The sequence below is a fragment of the Tachypleus tridentatus genome, chromosome 7, assembly GCF_004210375.1.
Source record: "Tachypleus tridentatus isolate NWPU-2018 chromosome 7, ASM421037v1, whole genome shotgun sequence".
NCBI classification, from domain to species: Eukaryota; Metazoa; Arthropoda; class Merostomata; order Xiphosura; family Limulidae; genus Tachypleus; species Tachypleus tridentatus.
The window spans coordinates 166,081,245-166,099,546 of NC_134831.1; the positions used below are offsets into that span (position 1 = coordinate 166,081,245).

General features: G+C 34.7%; 1 protein-coding gene across 2 annotated transcripts in view; it reads right to left on the reverse strand.

Annotated features, from left to right (window-relative positions):
* Positions 1 to 8,769: 8,769 nt before the first annotated feature.
* The window catches only part of LOC143257138 (uncharacterized), a 70,110-nt gene continuing 60,577 nt past the window's right edge, over positions 8,770 to 18,302 (reverse strand). For both annotated transcript variants that reach the window (XM_076515427.1, XM_076515428.1), the window contains exons 6-10: positions 17,666 to 17,864; positions 15,273 to 15,454; positions 12,734 to 12,821; positions 10,718 to 10,858; positions 8,770 to 9,508 (exon numbers count right to left, since the gene is read on the reverse strand). In XM_076515427.1, coding sequence (XP_076371542.1) covers positions 9,393 to 9,508; positions 10,718 to 10,858; positions 12,734 to 12,821; positions 15,273 to 15,454; positions 17,666 to 17,864 — 726 coding nt within the window. In that variant the 3' untranslated portion in view covers positions 8,770 to 9,392. The remainder of the gene's footprint in view (positions 9,509 to 10,717; positions 10,859 to 12,733; positions 12,822 to 15,272; positions 15,455 to 17,665; positions 17,865 to 18,302) is intronic.

The following is an 18,302-nucleotide window of genomic DNA, read 5'->3' on the forward strand; positions in this document are numbered from 1 at the left end:
GACACTATCTGTAGAAACGTGTCGTACTGTAACACTTGACACTGTATCTGTAGAAACGTGTTGTATTGTAACACTTGACACTATCTGTAGAAACGTGTTGTATTGTAACACTTGACACTGTATCTGTAGAAACGTGTTGTATTGTAACACTTGACACTATCTGTAGAAACGTGTTGTATTGTAACACTTGACACTATCTGTAGAAACGTGTCGTACTGTAACACTTGACACTATCTGTAGAAACGTGTCGTACTGTAACACTTGACACTATCTGTAGAAACGTGTTGTATTGTAACACTTGACACTATCTGTAGAAACGTGTCGTACTGTAACACTTGACACTATCTGTAGAAACGTGTCGTACTGTAACACTTGACACTGTATCTGTAGAAACGTGTTGTACTGTAACACTTGACACTATCTGTAGAAACGTGTTATATTGTAACACTTGACACTATCTGTAGAAACGTGTCGTACTGTAACACTTGACACTATCTGTAGAAACGTGTTGTATTGTAACACTTGACACTATCTGTAGAAACGTGTTGTATTGTAACACTTGACACTATCTGTAGAAACGTGTTATATTGTAACACTTGACACTATCTGTAGAAACGTGTTGTATTGTAACACTTGACACTGTATCTGTAGAAACGTGTTGTATTGTAACACTTGACACTATCTGTAGAAACGTGTTATATTGTAACACTTGACACTATCTGTAGAAACGTGTCGTACTGTAACACTTGACACTATCTGTAGAAACGTTTTGTATTGTAACACTTGACACTATCTGCAGAAACGTGTCGTACTGTAACACTTGACACTGTATCTGTAGAAACGTGTTGTATTGTAACACTTGGCACTATCTGTAGAAACGTGTTGTATTGTAACACTTGACACTGTATCTGTAGAAACGTGTTGTACTGTAACACTTGACACTGTATCTGTAGAAACGTGTTGTATTGTAACACTTGACACTGTATCTGTAGAAACGTGTTATATTGTAACACTTGACACTGTATCTGTAGAAACGTGTTGTATTGTAACACTTGACACTATCTGTAGAAACGTGTTGTATTGTAACACTTGACACTATCTGTAGAAACGTGTCGTACTGTAACACTTGACACTATCTGTAGAAACGTGTCGTACTGTAACACTTGACACTATCTGTAGAAACGTGTTGTATTGTAACACTTGACACTATCTGTAGAAACGTGTCGTACTGTAACACTTGACACTATCTGTAGAAACGTGTCGTACTGTAACACTTGACACTGTATCTGTAGAAACGTGTCGTACTTGTAACACTTGACACTGTATCTGTAGAAACGTGTTGTATTGTAACACTTGACACTATCTGTAGAAACGTGTTATATTGTAACACTTGACACTGTATCTGTAGAAACGTGTTGTATTGTAACACTTGACACTATCTGTAGAAACGTGTTATATTGTAACACTTGACACTGTATCTGTAGAAACGTGTCGTACTGTAACACTTGACACTGTATCTGTAGAAACGTGTTGTATTGTAACACTTGACACTATCTGTAGAAACGTGTTGTATTGTAACACTTGACACTGTATCTGTAGAAACGTGTTGTACTGTAACACTTGACACTGTATCTGTAGAAACGTGTTGTATTGTAACACTTGACACTGTATCTGTAGAAACGTGTTGTATTGTAACACTTGACACTATCTGTAGAAACGTGTTATATTGTAACACTTGACACTGTATCTGTAGAAACGTGTTGTATTGTAACACTTGACACTATCTGTAGAAACGTGTTGTATTGTAACACTTGACACTATCTGTAGAAACGTGTCGTACTGTAACACTTGACACTATCTGTAGAAACGTGTCGTACTGTAACACTTGACACTATCTGTAGAAACGTGTTGTATTGTAACACTTGACACTATCTGTAGAAACGTGTTGTATTGTAACACTTGACACTATCTGTAGAAACGTGTCGTACTGTAACACTTGACACTATATGTGTAGAAACGTGTTGTACTGTAACACTTGACACTGTATCTGTAGAAACGTGTTATATTGTAACACTTGACACTGTATCTGTAGAAACGTGTTGTATTGTAACACTTGACACTATCTGTAGAAACGTGTTATATTGTAACACTTGACACTGTATCTGTAGAAACGTGTTGTATTGTAACACTTGACACTATCTGTAGAAACGTGTTGTATTGTAACACTTGACACTGTATCTGTAGAAACGTGTTGTATTGTAACACTTGACACTATCTGTAGAAACGTGTTGTATTGTAACACTTGACACTGTGTCTGTAGAAACGTGTTGTATTGTAACACTTGACACTATCTGTAGAAACGTGTCGTACTGTAACACTTGACACTATCTGTAGAAACGTGTCGTACTGTAACACTTGACACTGTATCTGTAGAAACGTGTTGTACTGTAACACTTGACACTGTATCTGTAGAAACGTGTTGTACTGTAACACTTGACACTGTATCTGTAGAAACGTGTTGTACTGTAACACTTGACACTGTATCTGTAGAAACGTGTTGTATTGTAACACTTGAGACTGTATCTGTAGAAACGTGTTGTATTGTAACACTTGACACTATCTGTAGAAACGTGTTATATTGTAACACTTGACACTGTATCTGTAGAAACGTGTTGTATTGTAACACTTGACACTATCTGTAGAAACGTGTTATATTGTAAAACTTGACACTGTATCTGTAGAAACGTGTCGTACTGTAACACTTGACACTGTATCTGTAGAAACGTGTTGTATTGTAACACTTGACACTATCTGTAGAAACGTGTTGTATTGTAACACTTGACACTGTATCTGTAGAAACGTGTTGTACTGTAACACTTGACACTGTATCTGTAGAAACGTGTTGTATTGTAACACTTGACACTGTATCTGTAGAAACGTGTTGTATTGTAACACTTGACACTATCTGTAGAAACGTGTTATATTGTAACACTTGACACTGTATCTGTAGAAACGTGTCGTACTGTAACACTTGACACTGTATCTGTAGAAACGTTTTGTATTGTAACACTTGACACTATCTGTAGAAACGTGTTGTATTGTAACACTTGACACTGTATCTGTAGAAACGTGTTGTATTGTAACACTTGACACTATCTGTAGAAACGTGTCGTACTGTAACACTTGACACTATCTGTAGAAACGTGTCGTACTGTAACACTTGACACTGTATCTGTAGAAACGTGTTGTACTGTAACACTTGACACTGTATCTGTAGAAACGTGTTGTACTGTAACACTTGACACTGTATCTGTAGAAACGTGTCGTACTGTAACACTTGACACTGTATCTGTAGAAACGTGTTATATTGTAACACTTGACACTGTATCTGTAGAAACGTGTTGTATTGTAACACTTGACACTATCTGTAGAAACGTGTTATATTGTAACACTTGACACTGTATCTGTAGAAACGTGTTGTATTGTAACACTTGACACTATCTGTAGAAACGTGTTATATTGTAACACTTGACACTGTATCTGTAGAAACGTGTCGTACTGTAACACTTGACACTGTATCTGTAGAAACGTGTTGTATTGTAACACTTGACACTATCTGTAGAAACGTGTTGTATTGTAACACTTGACACTGTATCTGTAGAAACGTGTTGTACTGTAACACTTGACACTGTATCTGTAGAAACGTGTTGTATTGTAACACTTGACACTGTATCTGTAGAAACGTGTTGTATTGTAACACTTGACACTATCTGTAGAAACGTGTTATATTGTAACACTTGACACTGTATCTGTAGAAACGTGTTGTATTGTAACACTTGACACTATCTGTAGAAACGTGTTGTATTGTAACACTTGACACTATCTGTAGAAACGTGTCGTACTGTAACACTTGACACTGTATCTGTAGAAACGTGTTGTATTGTAACACTTGACACTATCTGTAGAAACGTGTTGTATTGTAACACTTGACACTGTATCTGTAGAAACGTGTTGTATTGTAACACTTGACACTATCTGTAGAAACGTGTTGTATTGTAACACTTGACACTATCTGTAGAAACGTGTCGTACTGTAACACTTGACACTATCTGTAGAAACGTGTCGTACTGTAACACTTGACACTATCTGTAGAAACGTGTTGTATTGTAACACTTGACACTATCTGTAGAAACGTGTCGTACTGTAACACTTGACACTATCTGTAGAAACGTGTCGTACTGTAACACTTGACACTGTATCTGTAGAAACGTGTTGTACTGTAACACTTGACACTATCTGTAGAAACGTGTTATATTGTAACACTTGACACTATCTGTAGAAACGTGTCGTACTGTAACACTTGACACTATCTGTAGAAACGTGTTGTATTGTAACACTTGACACTATCTGTAGAAACGTGTTGTATTGTAACACTTGACACTATCTGTAGAAACGTGTTATATTGTAACACTTGACACTATCTGTAGAAACGTGTTGTATTGTAACACTTGACACTGTATCTGTAGAAACGTGTTGTATTGTAACACTTGACACTATCTGTAGAAACGTGTTATATTGTAACACTTGACACTATCTGTAGAAACGTGTCGTACTGTAACACTTGACACTATCTGTAGAAACGTTTTGTATTGTAACACTTGACACTATCTGCAGAAACGTGTCGTACTGTAACACTTGACACTGTATCTGTAGAAACGTGTTGTATTGTAACACTTGGCACTATCTGTAGAAACGTGTTGTATTGTAACACTTGACACTGTATCTGTAGAAACGTGTTGTACTGTAACACTTGACACTGTATCTGTAGAAACGTGTTGTATTGTAACACTTGACACTGTATCTGTAGAAACGTGTTATATTGTAACACTTGACACTGTATCTGTAGAAACGTGTTGTATTGTAACACTTGACACTATCTGTAGAAACGTGTTGTATTGTAACACTTGACACTATCTGTAGAAACGTGTCGTACTGTAACACTTGACACTATCTGTAGAAACGTGTCGTACTGTAACACTTGACACTATCTGTAGAAACGTGTTGTATTGTAACACTTGACACTATCTGTAGAAACGTGTCGTACTGTAACACTTGACACTATCTGTAGAAACGTGTCGTACTGTAACACTTGACACTGTATCTGTAGAAACGTGTCGTACTGTAACACTTGACACTGTATCTGTAGAAACGTGTTGTATTGTAACACTTGACACTATCTGTAGAAACGTGTTATATTGTAACACTTGACACTGTATCTGTAGAAACGTGTTGTATTGTAACACTTGACACTATCTGTAGAAACGTGTTATATTGTAACACTTGACACTGTATCTGTAGAAACGTGTCGTACTGTAACACTTGACACTGTATCTGTAGAAACGTGTTGTATTGTAACACTTGACACTATCTGTAGAAACGTGTTGTATTGTAACACTTGACACTGTATCTGTAGAAACGTGTTGTACTGTAACACTTGACACTGTATCTGTAGAAACGTGTTGTATTGTAACACTTGACACTGTATCTGTAGAAACGTGTTGTATTGTAACACTTGACACTATCTGTAGAAACGTGTTATATTGTAACACTTGACACTGTATCTGTAGAAACGTGTTGTATTGTAACACTTGACACTATCTGTAGAAACGTGTTGTATTGTAACACTTGACACTATCTGTAGAAACGTGTCGTACTGTAACACTTGACACTATCTGTAGAAACGTGTCGTACTGTAACACTTGACACTATCTGTAGAAACGTGTTGTATTGTAACACTTGACACTATCTGTAGAAACGTGTTGTATTGTAACACTTGACACTATCTGTAGAAACGTGTCGTACTGTAACACTTGACACTATATGTGTAGAAACGTGTTGTACTGTAACACTTGACACTGTATCTGTAGAAACGTGTTATATTGTAACACTTGACACTGTATCTGTAGAAACGTGTTGTATTGTAACACTTGACACTATCTGTAGAAACGTGTTATATTGTAACACTTGACACTGTATCTGTAGAAACGTGTTGTATTGTAACACTTGACACTATCTGTAGAAACGTGTTGTATTGTAACACTTGACACTGTATCTGTAGAAACGTGTTGTATTGTAACACTTGACACTATCTGTAGAAACGTGTTGTATTGTAACACTTGACACTGTGTCTGTAGAAACGTGTTGTATTGTAACACTTGACACTATCTGTAGAAACGTGTCGTACTGTAACACTTGACACTATCTGTAGAAACGTGTCGTACTGTAACACTTGACACTGTATCTGTAGAAACGTGTTGTACTGTAACACTTGACACTGTATCTGTAGAAACGTGTTGTACTGTAACACTTGACACTGTATCTGTAGAAACGTGTTGTACTGTAACACTTGACACTGTATCTGTAGAAACGTGTTGTATTGTAACACTTGAGACTGTATCTGTAGAAACGTGTTGTATTGTAACACTTGACACTATCTGTAGAAACGTGTTATATTGTAACACTTGACACTGTATCTGTAGAAACGTGTTGTATTGTAACACTTGACACTCATCTGTAGAAACGTGTTATATTGTAAAACTTGACACTGTATCTGTAGAAACGTGTCGTACTGTAACACTTGACACTGTATCTGTAGAAACGTGTTGTATTGTAACACTTGACACTATCTGTAGAAACGTGTTGTATTGTAACACTTGACACTGTATCTGTAGAAACGTGTTGTACTGTAACACTTGACACTGTATCTGTAGAAACGTGTTGTATTGTAACACTTGACACTGTATCTGTAGAAACGTGTTGTATTGTAACACTTGACACTATCTGTAGAAACGTGTTATATTGTAACACTTGACACTGTATCTGTAGAAACGTGTCGTACTGTAACACTTGACACTGTATCTGTAGAAACGTTTTGTATTGTAACACTTGACACTATCTGTAGAAACGTGTTGTATTGTAACACTTGACACTGTATCTGTAGAAACGTGTTGTATTGTAACACTTGACACTATCTGTAGAAACGTGTCGTACTGTAACACTTGACACTATCTGTAGAAACGTGTCGTACTGTAACACTTGACACTGTATCTGTAGAAACGTGTCGTACTGTAACACTTGACACTGTATCTGTAGAAACGTGTTGTACTGTAACACTTGACACTGTATCTGTAGAAACGTGTTGTACTGTAACACTTGACACTGTATCTGTAGAAACGTGTTGTACTGTAACACTTGACACTGTATCTGTAGAAACGTGTTGTATTGTAACACTTGACACTGTATCTGTAGAAACGTGTTGTATTGTAACACTTGACACTATCTGTAGAAACGTGTTATATTGTAACACTTGACACTATCTGTAGAAACGTGTTATATTGTAACACTTGACACTATCTGTAGAAACGTGTTATATTGTAACACTTGACACTGTATCTGTAGAAACGTGTTGTATTGTAACACTTGACACTATCTGTAGAAACGTGTTATATTGTAACACTTGACACTGTATCTGTAGAAACGTGTCGTACTGTAACACTTGACACTGTATCTGTAGAAACGTTTTGTATTGTAACACTTGACACTATCTGTAGAAACGTGTTATATTGTAACACTTGACACTGTATCTGTAGAAACGTGTTATATTGTAACACTTGACACTGTATCTGTAGAAACGTGTCGTACTGTAACACTTGACACTGTATCTGTAGAAACGTGTTGTGAACAGTTTAGTATGTTTGAAGGCAGGTGAACACGATAAATAATATATTTACATCAAATATATTTTATTTACCATTCTGTATAGAATATACTAAAATAATTATGATGATGTATTTAAAAACATTAAGCCTTGCTCCCAAGTTGATTTAAAATATATTTTTGTATATTTGTATTGGTTAATTTCCTTAATATTGTTTCACAGTCAACTGCCTCATAATAAAAATGAGTTTGGTTTAATTATTATATCTACGAAGAAATGCACCACTTCGCTTTATGAGAAACGTGAGTCAAATAACTTGTACACTGTAAAGACGTCAGAAGACAGAAATAATTGTTCTATACTGTTGTAAAGACGTCAGAAGACAGAAATAATTATTGTATACTGTAAAGACGTTAGAATACAAATAATTGTTGTTTACTCTAAAGACGTCAGAAGACAATTGTTGTTTACTGTGAAGACGTCAGAAGACAATCAAAAAGGTTTTATTTTTACTCGGTCATTAAATAATAATTACTAATAGTAACATTTAATAATAATAATAATTAATCCCACTAATTTAGATTGATCTAAGAAACACTTTTTATTCATAGATTAGGTACTTGGAGAAGTTTATGTAGTTAGGATTAATTACCACACTGATTTCAAGTCAAAGTATATTTCGCCTGTTTATTCGGTGATTACATCTCGTTTATCTGAATTCCAAGAGTATTCATCCATTATTCCAGTGTACCTCTTCTATATAGATGATAGTGAATAGCAGACGAAAAACTAATAAACTTTGAAAAGTAAAACGTGGGATTGTGTTATTTCTTTGTGAGTGTGTGAAAAACAATAATAAATCCTGGACAGGTAATTAATGTGCTTGAAAGTTCAAATTTAGGCTACTGGACCTATGTAACTGGCTGTCGAAATCACGGGTTTGTTCTGAAGCATAATCAAAACATTACGAAAAAATTAGCCTTTAGATAACTGTAAGCCAGATGGAGATACGTTAGTCCAAACTTCAAAGTTCATGGAAATGAGTATAAAAGTCAATAAACCATTACCTTTATTTCTGAAAGTTATGAGTGAATGTTGGTTATATTAAAAAAATCCATCAGAGCCAAAATAATTCCTCTTTGTAAAACAAAACTCATGCAAAAAGAGATTGATTAAAAAATTCTGATATTAAAATACTGATTGAAGGAACCCTGGTATAAAAGAAAAGATTGAAGGAACCCTACGGTTAAATGATTGACTGAAAGAACTCGAGAGTTAAAGGTTTGTGCGAAGGAACCCTGGTGTAAAAGGAATGATTGAGAGAACCCTATACTAAAACATTATTGAAAGAGTCCTGGTGTATGAAAAATAAACTAACTTCGATATCAAAAGAGCATGGCTTTGATTACGAAAATACCATCTTAGAATATAGTGCTTAGGAAGTTGGTTGGTTGGCCACTCGTATAACAAATCCTCCATCCAGTTGTCATTAGAAGTCTCTGATTATTCATTAATCCCGAACTGTCACAAAAGTACGATAGGATCCACAAAACAGTAACCGAGAAACCATGGTAGTTATTGCAAAAATTTAATCCTAGTTGAATCCCATTGGGTGCAAGTATATATATATATATATATATATTTAATAGTTCTAATTGGCTGATTAAGAAACGAATCACTCCCATTCTCCAACGTACGTTTCCCGTGCAGGAGAGTAATTATAAGATGGCGCTCGAAGTCTATTGCAAACACGATTGTATTCCTCCTCGCTAGAAATCAGTCCATCAAAACCTAAAACAAATAATAATATTAAGTTAAGCAGCCGAATTGTAATTTACCTAACATTAAAATAACACCACTTGTGTCTTTAAAACTAAAAACAAAACCGTTTAATTTTCTGAAAACGTTAGTTATCGTAATAATGATATATGACACTTGACCTTTACTTCTAAGTTGAGTTGTGAAAGTTTTACAACAGATGCGACAATAATCAGTTACTCTAGCTTGTGAACTATCGGTATTAAAAGAAAAGATCGATAGATTCCAGTGGAACCATGGCTTGTGTACTGTCGGTAGCAAAAGAAAATACAGATAGACACAAGTGGAATGATGGCTTGTCAGTAGCATTGGAAAATGTTGGTAAATTCCACTGAAGCGCTGACTTGTTTGTTTCTTTATTCTAGAAAAAAGCCACATTGGGCTATCTGCTGTCAGTAGACTTACAGCTGTCTCACGGAGGGGCTGGAACCATGACTTTCTCGAGCATACATTAACGAGACAGTGCGCTCTGTCCATCGTAAAAATCGAGCCACGGATTTGTGCGTTGCAAGTCCATATGTCCACCAGGGGATAATCAGTAGATTAAACTCAGCAAAAAAGAGTACTACTCATTTGAATTTAATGACTTTCTTTTCGCTCCTCAAATTAAACTCAAAATTTAAAAAAAAAACAGTCAAAACAAATGAATCAGGTAGATGAAAACTACCTACAAATAAGTAAACCAATAAAACAATAACTCAATAAATTTTGTTACACTATAGACCTCTAAGAGTGTATCCTCTTTCGCAGTTGCGACGGCTATTCCGCCATCAATGTGAAACATAACAGATTAAAGCACGTCTTTATGCCCCCTATCGAGAAAAGATGTAACCACTCACATACTCCATATGACGAAGTCAAAACAAACTTGCACAATATGTATGTATATTTATCTATACACATACAAATTAGTAAATAAAATTCACTCTTAATACGTTTTCATTGCTTGTATTAAGCGTTAAGCCACACAATGTGTTATCTGTTCTGTATCCATCACGGTTATCAAAACCCGGTTTTTGGCGTTATAAGTCTTCAGACTTACCGCTGAGCCACTGGGGTTTGTTTTTCAATTTATGTATTTTGTTTAGTATATTTGCATATATTTTAAGCCTTTACGATATAAAGAAAAACTTAAAATCACCTTAAAGCTTCTTTAAACTGGTCAACATTACCAACACTTACCATGTTTTGTTATATATGATGAACGTTCTTGAGATCGTAGAAGACTTAGGTAGCTAGCGCTATGGGTTTTCTTGACTTGTTCATGGTCACGCTTGGCATAGTTGGGCACACGAGCACGAAGTCCACAGTAGTAGGGATCGTCTGTAAAATATTTTCAGTAATATTTCAATAACGATCAGTTATTATATTAAAGGAAAAATAATTGGTTTAGAACAGTAAATTAAATTACAATAGTATGAAGTCTGTTTTTAGCACAATTGGTTATCTCAAATCAAACCTTACATTTTAGGGTTAAAAATTAGATATTGAAAATGTTACCAACCTGGCTTGGTCAGCCTCCTCGTTTTATTAAACGTTATTGTAATCGAATGCCTTCAACTCTAATACACATTTTATCACAAATCACTACGTGGCTTTCAGATACCATATTTTGTGACGTCAGTGAGACATTGATTTTCGTGTTTATCTTTCGATTTGGTTTTGACTTGATGGAAAGATATATATATATATATACATATGTTACATATAACAAAACACTATTATACTAGATGTACTTATAAAGCGTTCCCGAAAGTGTTATGTTTCTTGAGTAAATAAAACCCAAAAGTAAGAGTAACAAATGTTTTTTTTCCCGATTTTGAACTTCATATGTCATGCTGTACTGTAGCCTACAGAATGCATATTTTTCTCGTGATTCATGACATGCACACGTTTTGCTGACGTCAAGACAGTACAAATTCCAATGTTAAGCGTCCCTTATATGACGTTATGTTAGTGTCTTCTGACTGACTGACAGACAACACATTACTGAACAGTGGTGAGAGTGATTAAAAATGATAATTGCATAAAGCACTCCTTGGCTCCTTTCCGGCTAAATTATTTACAATTTCTGTGTTTTTCTCTCTTTTATTAATTTTTTCGATCGATTTCGTGACCTCAAAGGTCACTCTTCCGAATATGATTTTTAGAACAATTTATCATCCCTTTCTTAATTGCTATTAATAGTGTAAACGAGAAACAAGGTAAAAACTGTACATTTAATGCAATGTGCTTCATGTTAAGATTTAATTCCAACTAAACGCAACATGCACACTAGTTTGTTAAATATCAGTTACTTAAATTACATAACAGAGGAAAGAAGTTACCATAACAGCAATCTCCTGACTTAGTTTAACCTCAGCTGTGGGCTTTTGACAACTAGCTTACTTGCTTGTACAGTAATCAGTTAGAGAACCTACTTCTTCAAAAACGCGGGAACTGGATGCCGGATATCCGATTTTGGGAAGGAACAAGTTATTCCAATCTCAAGGTCAAAATATCTTGCAATGAAATGCTTAAAAATAATTCTGTTTGGTTAGCATAAACAAAAAATAAAAGTACTTTTATAAAACACTGAAATACAATTATCTCCCCCTATGAAGTAAACGTACAAAGGAACAAACAAAGGATAATAAAACAAATAGACTTGAAGTTGCATCTGATTAACACGACAAAGGATTAGTGCCAAGTTGATATCGTGTGTTAGGTTCCTGAAGGAAAGAAATGTTATGTGATAGTTATGCGATACAAGATTGTGTGGCATGATGGAATGATGCAGGACTGAGTGAAATGGAGGGTTTATGCAGGTTTTCTGTACGTCAGGAAATGTTAATTTCGAACTTATTGCAAACAGAAATGATCAGTCACGAAACTTGTCAGTAACGTGTGATATTGGAAAATAGAAAAAAGAAGCAACGGGAAAGCTACGTTTCTGAAAGATGAAAAGTAACTTTCCCTTTGCGGGTCTTTATTTTTGAATATATTACATATTCGACTTTGTTAGTCGTGAAAATTTGGCTAATTCACAAGGAAAATGAAGAAATATGGTTATTACAGACAAGAAAACAAAATAAAAGTAGGGTTACCTTTGGCATTGTAAATGAAAGATAAAAAAATCAGTTATTACTGTGGTGACGAAAGTAAAAAAGTATGATAAATGTGACAAAAGTAAAATAATTGTGGTAAAAGAGTATTTACCGTGATGTCCTGACTTTTTGCTTCGACTGGACGACTTTACAGATGGAAGACTGAAATTTTCTTCCTTTTTCTCGTTGTCATAATCGGGCTGACGAGTAAAAAAATATATAATCTAAATCGTTTTTTAATATGGTTCATCAATCAGACATGAATCTTATTATGGATTCTACACTAGACTGCTACTGACCTATGGCTTACTTAGGCCTACATATGTTACTGACTTCGGAAACGAGTCTCTTGAAAACATTCTAGCGACACCTATATATACTAATATAAAAATAATATATATATATAATAATTTTCTTTTTCAATTTAGCCCTGTTAAAAATTTGAATTAAGTTTTGAATAATAGGGTTATACCAAACAATAAACTACGTGGTTAAGTTTGAAATATTATGGTTATGTCAAATAAAACTAAGTAAAACTGATATATTTACCGATAGGGCAGCGATTTTAAATGTTTTCAAAAAGTATTTATTTTTTACATTGTTTCTGGGTCCATAATTTTGTTGTTCTTATAGTCCATAATAACAATAGACACAAAAATGTAAATAGCAATGTTATCAATATTACAGTTAACCACACTAATTATTATTACTGACCCCTATGTATTATATAAATAGATAAGTTATTTTGTTCAGTTTTTCGTTTGTGTCATACACCGTATTCATTATATGTTCTAACTTATTTTCATTATGAAATACTGTATATTTCAACATCAGCCATAATATAGAGTTTCTTGCTTAAAAGCCCGGCATGACTAGGTGGTTATGGCGCTCGACTTGCAATGCGAGAGTCGCGGGTTCGAATCTTCGTCGCATCAAACATGCTCGCCCTTTCAGCCGTGGGGGCATTATAATGTGACGGTCAATCCCACTATTCGTGGGTAAAAGAGTAGTCCAACAGTTGGCAGTGGGTGGTGATGACTAGCTGCCTTCCTTCTAATCTCACACTGCAAAATTAGGGACGGTAGCGCAGATAACCCTCGTGTAGCTTTGCGCGAAATTCAAAATAGACAAACAAAACAAATTTTTGCTTAAGTTTTCATTAAATGTTATTTTAATTAAGGGGAAACTGTTTCTGGTAAAAATCCAGATTTCGATTTTCTTATTAATTATTATGTTTTTCGATGACGATATCTCCATAATGGTGCGCAAGACAGTTTTAAACTTTCTGATGACGTGATAGTGTATTGAAATATAAGATAAATTTGTTCCTCTAAAATAAAAACAACCATTATTTTTTGTAGTGAGGATGTAAAATGTGTTTATTAAATGTTGTCATGTGTATTAATAAAAAATATAAACTAACTTTTAAGTACAACGATTGACGATATACTATACAATCTCCAAATAAAAACGTTGAATTTAAAAATATATAAGTTAGCCGGGTGTGACCTAAAGATTAGCCTCTCGGACTGCGGATCGAATGATCCAGTGTTCGAAACGTACTGAGGATGTTTGTTTGTTTTTGAACTTTCAGCCCACATGCGAATAAGGTGCTATTTGGAAGGAAAATTCTAATTTCGAAATACATAGGTAAGCAAACATTGCGTATAAAATTACAACAGTTGTTTTATGTTTGCGTAACTGATACCTAGAGAAGTATTTTGAGGTAAAAATAAGTCTGTTCCACTTGAATTTCTGAACAAATACGCGCGTTTTAAGAGAAAAAGAGTGAGAAACCTCTACAGTTTAATGTTATTTGTTATATTTTCACAAAAACTACATATTATGAATTATTATTCAAGACCGTGAGTTGTAAGGTCCAAAGTTCGAAATGCTGAATATGCTCAACTTAGTTGTGCAAGCGTTATAACTGTGGCAGTCAATCTCGCTGTTTGTTTAAGAGTAACCGTGTAGCGATAAGTACTGTTGACAGATTTCTCTCTCTTGTCAACAGTTCTAAATTAGAACTGGCTGCACATGAAACGTAAGAGCTTCTGTCTTGTCCATATAGTCCAAATACCAAATATATCATACTGCTGAACTACTTGTATCATTTCGATTCAAAAAACAATAGTAACCAAGGATTTCACAATAGAAAGTACTAGTACTCTTTTGATCATAAACCATTATTTTGACAATAAAGAAGTTCAAATTTAATAGCTGTAATTTTTTATTTATAAATCAAAGCTACACAATGAGCTAGCTATCTGTGATCTGCCCACCGCATACATCGAACTTTGATTTTTAGCATTATAAGCTTTCAGACTCACCGTTGAGCCATCAGATTGTGCCTGTAGCTGCATTTCACCTGAATTAGATTAAATAGGTTAAGTTTTCAAGATTTTGGAGTAATACTTTAAGAATATTATTGAAGATAATGAAACACTTATTAAATTGGACTTTTCGATTTAGTTTTAATTCCAAACGTTATATACTGACAAACAGGAGCGTTTAGAGGGTTTACTTGCCAACAGAGTGCAAATTAAATATGTTTACAAACAAATCACACGGAAATGCTTAACTGTTCGGTGAAAGAAATAATTTCATCAACTAAATGTTCTCACAAATCATGCGAGAACATAGATTTTTACCTTAGGCACTGAAATGTGTGATAAGTCACGTGGCGGTAACTTGGGAGGTTTATCACGTGGAGTGCTTGAAGAACGCAAGGAAGTTCCTGGATGAGGTACACTATATGGGTCCTCTTCAGGAACAGGAAGTCGAGGACGATCAAATATACTTGTTAAGCTGGGGATACTCTGTTTCTTAGGGACTGCAAAAATAATTACTAGTGAGTGAGAAGTTGAATTACACAATAATAAATATTTTTTTTGTAGAAATACCAATACATTTATCATTGGGACGTTACGTGTGCACATTAAAGAGTGAAATAATATATAAATGACAACAGAAAAGTTTAAATTTCTATAATATGATTCCATACGATGACGAAGTAGACCGAAAAAGGCTTAAAGTTCATTCAGCCTAATTAACTCAAAGCAACCTTAACGTACATTAATTAGTTGAACTTGCATCAAGTGGGCTTAACGAACATCGAATCTAACTTGCTTAAAGTAAACTCAACACGCATACTCCTAACTTGCTTAAAGTATACTTAACATGCATATTCCTAATTTGCATAAAATAGTTTTAAACGTACATTAGTCTAACTTGAATAAAGTAGGCTTAATGCACGTCCAGCATAATTTGCTTAAAGTAGACTTAACATATATACTCTTAGTTTGCCCAAAGTAAGCTTAACGTACATAGGACTAACTGTCACTTTTTATTCAATATGTGGTCTCCACACTACGAAACAGAACTTATTTACGATATCAATAAATTTCGTGAAATAAAACAGTTTGTAACTCATAGTTTATTAAAATCAGACTGATAAAAGGAACTTTTTTTTTTTTTCAAAAGCGTTCAGGTTATCGAAACTTTTATTAGGGTCACAGAACTTGTTACATCACATTTAAAAGCAAAATTAACACACGTTTTAGATGAAAAAATCCATGTTTTGTAGGATAAATTTGTATAACTTATAGCCGATAAAATTATTTAGTGGTAAGAAAACAGATGTGAAAGCATTTATAGTATCTGAGCAACTAAACATCGGCACAATAAATACATAAAATAATTTCTTATTAGTCAACAGAAATGGAATAACTCAAACATATTTTTTAGTCTGGTTGTTTGCTGTTGGAACTTTGTATTGTACTCATCACAGGGATCGAAAGGATCGACCCCTCATTTTAACGTGCTTTAAGCCTTCAAACTTACAGCTGTGCAACCCCCAGTGACATCTTATTTCTGGTGGAATTCCTACGTTAAAGCATACAGTTTGTTTATTTAATTTAGTAAAGCACAAGTTACACATTGGGCTATCTATGTCATGCCCACTATGGATATTGAAGCCCAATGTTTAGCGTTATAAGTCTGCAGAAATACCCCTGAGTCAAAGAGAGGCTATCTGTTCGTTATAAGCAAAATAAACGAATACTTTGTACTTGTTACCAAATAAAGTTGAATTTACATGGTGCCTTTATAAATCCGTTAAAAACAATATAAAGAACGTAACACTCCCAGTGGATCAGCAGTACGTCTGAAGGCTTACAATGCTAAAGTTATGGTTCCAATACCAGTGTTGAGCACTTATCTTTATTACTTCCCACCAAATATCAGTTTATGCTGATATTCCGAGAACATCAGTTAGTTTCGTTTCGCAACCCCCTCCCATAAAAAAATAAGCATAACAGAAGACATTAACTGTTTTCACCTACATAAGTATCCTATGGTTCGGTTGATGTGACATTGTCAAACACCATCAACAATAAGGAACGTTAGAACATTATTGTAACAGTAACCAACACCGTCAACCGTTATAAGGTACATTAGAACACTGTCAACATTCTCAACAATTATAAGGAACATTAGATTACGGTTAGAACATTTTTGTAATATTAACCAACACCGTCAACAATGATAAGGGACATTATAACACTCTCAACAATTACAAGGAACATTAGAACATTATTGTAACATAATCCAACATTCTCCAATAATTATAAGGAACGTTAGAACGTTATTGTAACATTACTCAACACTGTCAAGAATGAAGGAACATTAGAACACTATTGTAACACTGTAAACAATTGTAAGAAAAAGTATAACACTATTGTAACAATGGCTACAAAGATAAGAAACATTAGAACATTATAGTATTCGAGTTGAGCGCCGAAACGTGACGAAACATTCACAGAGACACTATAGTCCAACCCAGCTGATGCTCTTTGAGAGTGACTTGTGACATGTAAACAGTGACCTTGAAATGTTATCTATACACATTCATGAACTGAAATCCATAATGGACAAATTCCGAGAAACGTGAGAAAAAGCAAAACATTTGAAGTAAAGCATGATTTGTATTACTACTATTAGCACCGTAGAAGACAACCTAAAGAGATTTGAAAAACAAACTTACCAATTGGCAGTTTGGACTTGAGCATATCCAGGGCAACAATGTTTATTATCATCACCCAACAAGGACATTCTAACAGGTCAGTAGAATCTTTAACAAAGCTCACAGCAGATATACACTGGCTATCTAACTTCCTCCGGTCGGGATAAGCTCTTCTCAGCTCTCTACTTACGTTTTGTTGGAACTTCTTCATATCGAATAACTGTAGAAACAAGACAATAATGCAATCTTAAAACAACAACAAAAACGGTCCTTTCAACAATAAGTAGAAAACTGGGAAGTTCATTCATTATTACAGTCAAAACAAAACATGGGTACGTAATGCTTGTTTGTTGACATTACATTTTAGGCTTCAGATCTCCACTTTGAAAGAACTATTAATTTCTTTATTATTTTACAAAAAAAAAAAGGTAATAATAAAAAAACGTTTTGCATGTTGTTAACATTGACAGTTACGCAGTGCCAAAACGAGGTAGCGTTCTCGAGGGGTTACAGATGAAAAACACACACCTATTCTTAAGGAAAATCAGTGATTTTCCTTTAGCCCTCAGACTTTTGCTTAGACTACATTAGACTACTACTGATGTTAAATCATTTTATAAGATCGTTACCCTGTTATGGTGTGTACCCTATTATCAGC